At 45.3% G+C, this 900-nt stretch overlaps 1 protein-coding gene across 1 annotated transcript; it reads right to left on the bottom strand.

Moving 5' to 3' along the window:
- Positions 1–129: 129 nt before the first annotated feature.
- LOC119590987 (glycine-rich cell wall structural protein 1.8-like) lies at positions 130–607 on the bottom strand. Its single transcript, XM_037939720.1, has one exon. It carries the CDS (start codon positions 478–480, stop codon positions 130–132), a length of 351 nt encoding a protein of 116 aa, XP_037795648.1. The 5' UTR covers positions 481–607.
- Between the last annotated feature and the right edge of the window lie 293 nt (positions 608–900).

Raw genomic sequence — 900 nt, 5'->3', positions numbered from 1 at the left:
GCAAAGGCACATTTGCTAAATGTGTATCGTGAAGGGGAGGTATAAAACTCTGTATAACTGTAATATTATAAGTTTATATTCGAGAAACCACTTAAATAATTTGAAAATATTCTATTCTATAGTTTGATGTTAATGACCATATCCGCCGTGGCCACCTCCATGACCATATCCACCTCCGTGGCCACCTCCATGGCCATATCCACCTCCGTGGCCACCTCCATGGCCGTATCCACCTCCGTGGCCACCCCCATGGCCGTATCCACCCTTTGGACCCGCCAGGTTGAAGTTGCTGTTCGAGATGCCGCCTACTCCATATCCACCTCCGTGCCCGTGCCCGCCTCCATGTCCGTACCCACCGCCGTGTCCACCTCCGTGTCCATATCCACCGCCGTGTCCACCTCCGTGTCCATATCCACCGCCGTGTCCACCCCCGTGTCCGTATCCTCCTCCATGCCCGTGTCCGCCGTCAGCTTGACTCATGACAGCTAGGCTTGCCACTCCAACCAACGCAATTATAAACTTCTGCAAGTAGAGTCAAAAATAATAACAAACACAGAAAAAATCCAAATATTGTATAGATTCCTTTCCCGTCCAACATACACTCATATTTCCATTGTATCTCTATTTCCACAGACTTCGGAAACTAATCCTTCTTAGTGCACTATCTCTTTACCATGATGCCACAAGGAGAGAACTTGTCACTCACTGCGTTTCTACAACGTTATATACCGAATGTCTCGGCTCGCTCGCTCGCCCGTAATGTCGAGTATTGACACTTTCACTCGCAGAAAAAAATCTCTATTTGGAAAGAAAGAAAGAAATATGTTGTAATTTTTATTTTGTACATGTTTAATCTTTAGTCTAACGTTATTTCTTTATGGTATTTGAACTGTAAAATAA

Source organism: Penaeus monodon, chromosome 28 (genome assembly GCF_015228065.2).
Source record: "Penaeus monodon isolate SGIC_2016 chromosome 28, NSTDA_Pmon_1, whole genome shotgun sequence".
Lineage (NCBI taxonomy): Eukaryota > Metazoa > Arthropoda > Malacostraca > Decapoda > Penaeidae > Penaeus > Penaeus monodon.
Note: the sequence above shows the minus strand (reverse complement) of the source record. Positions and strands in the feature narration are given on the sequence as shown.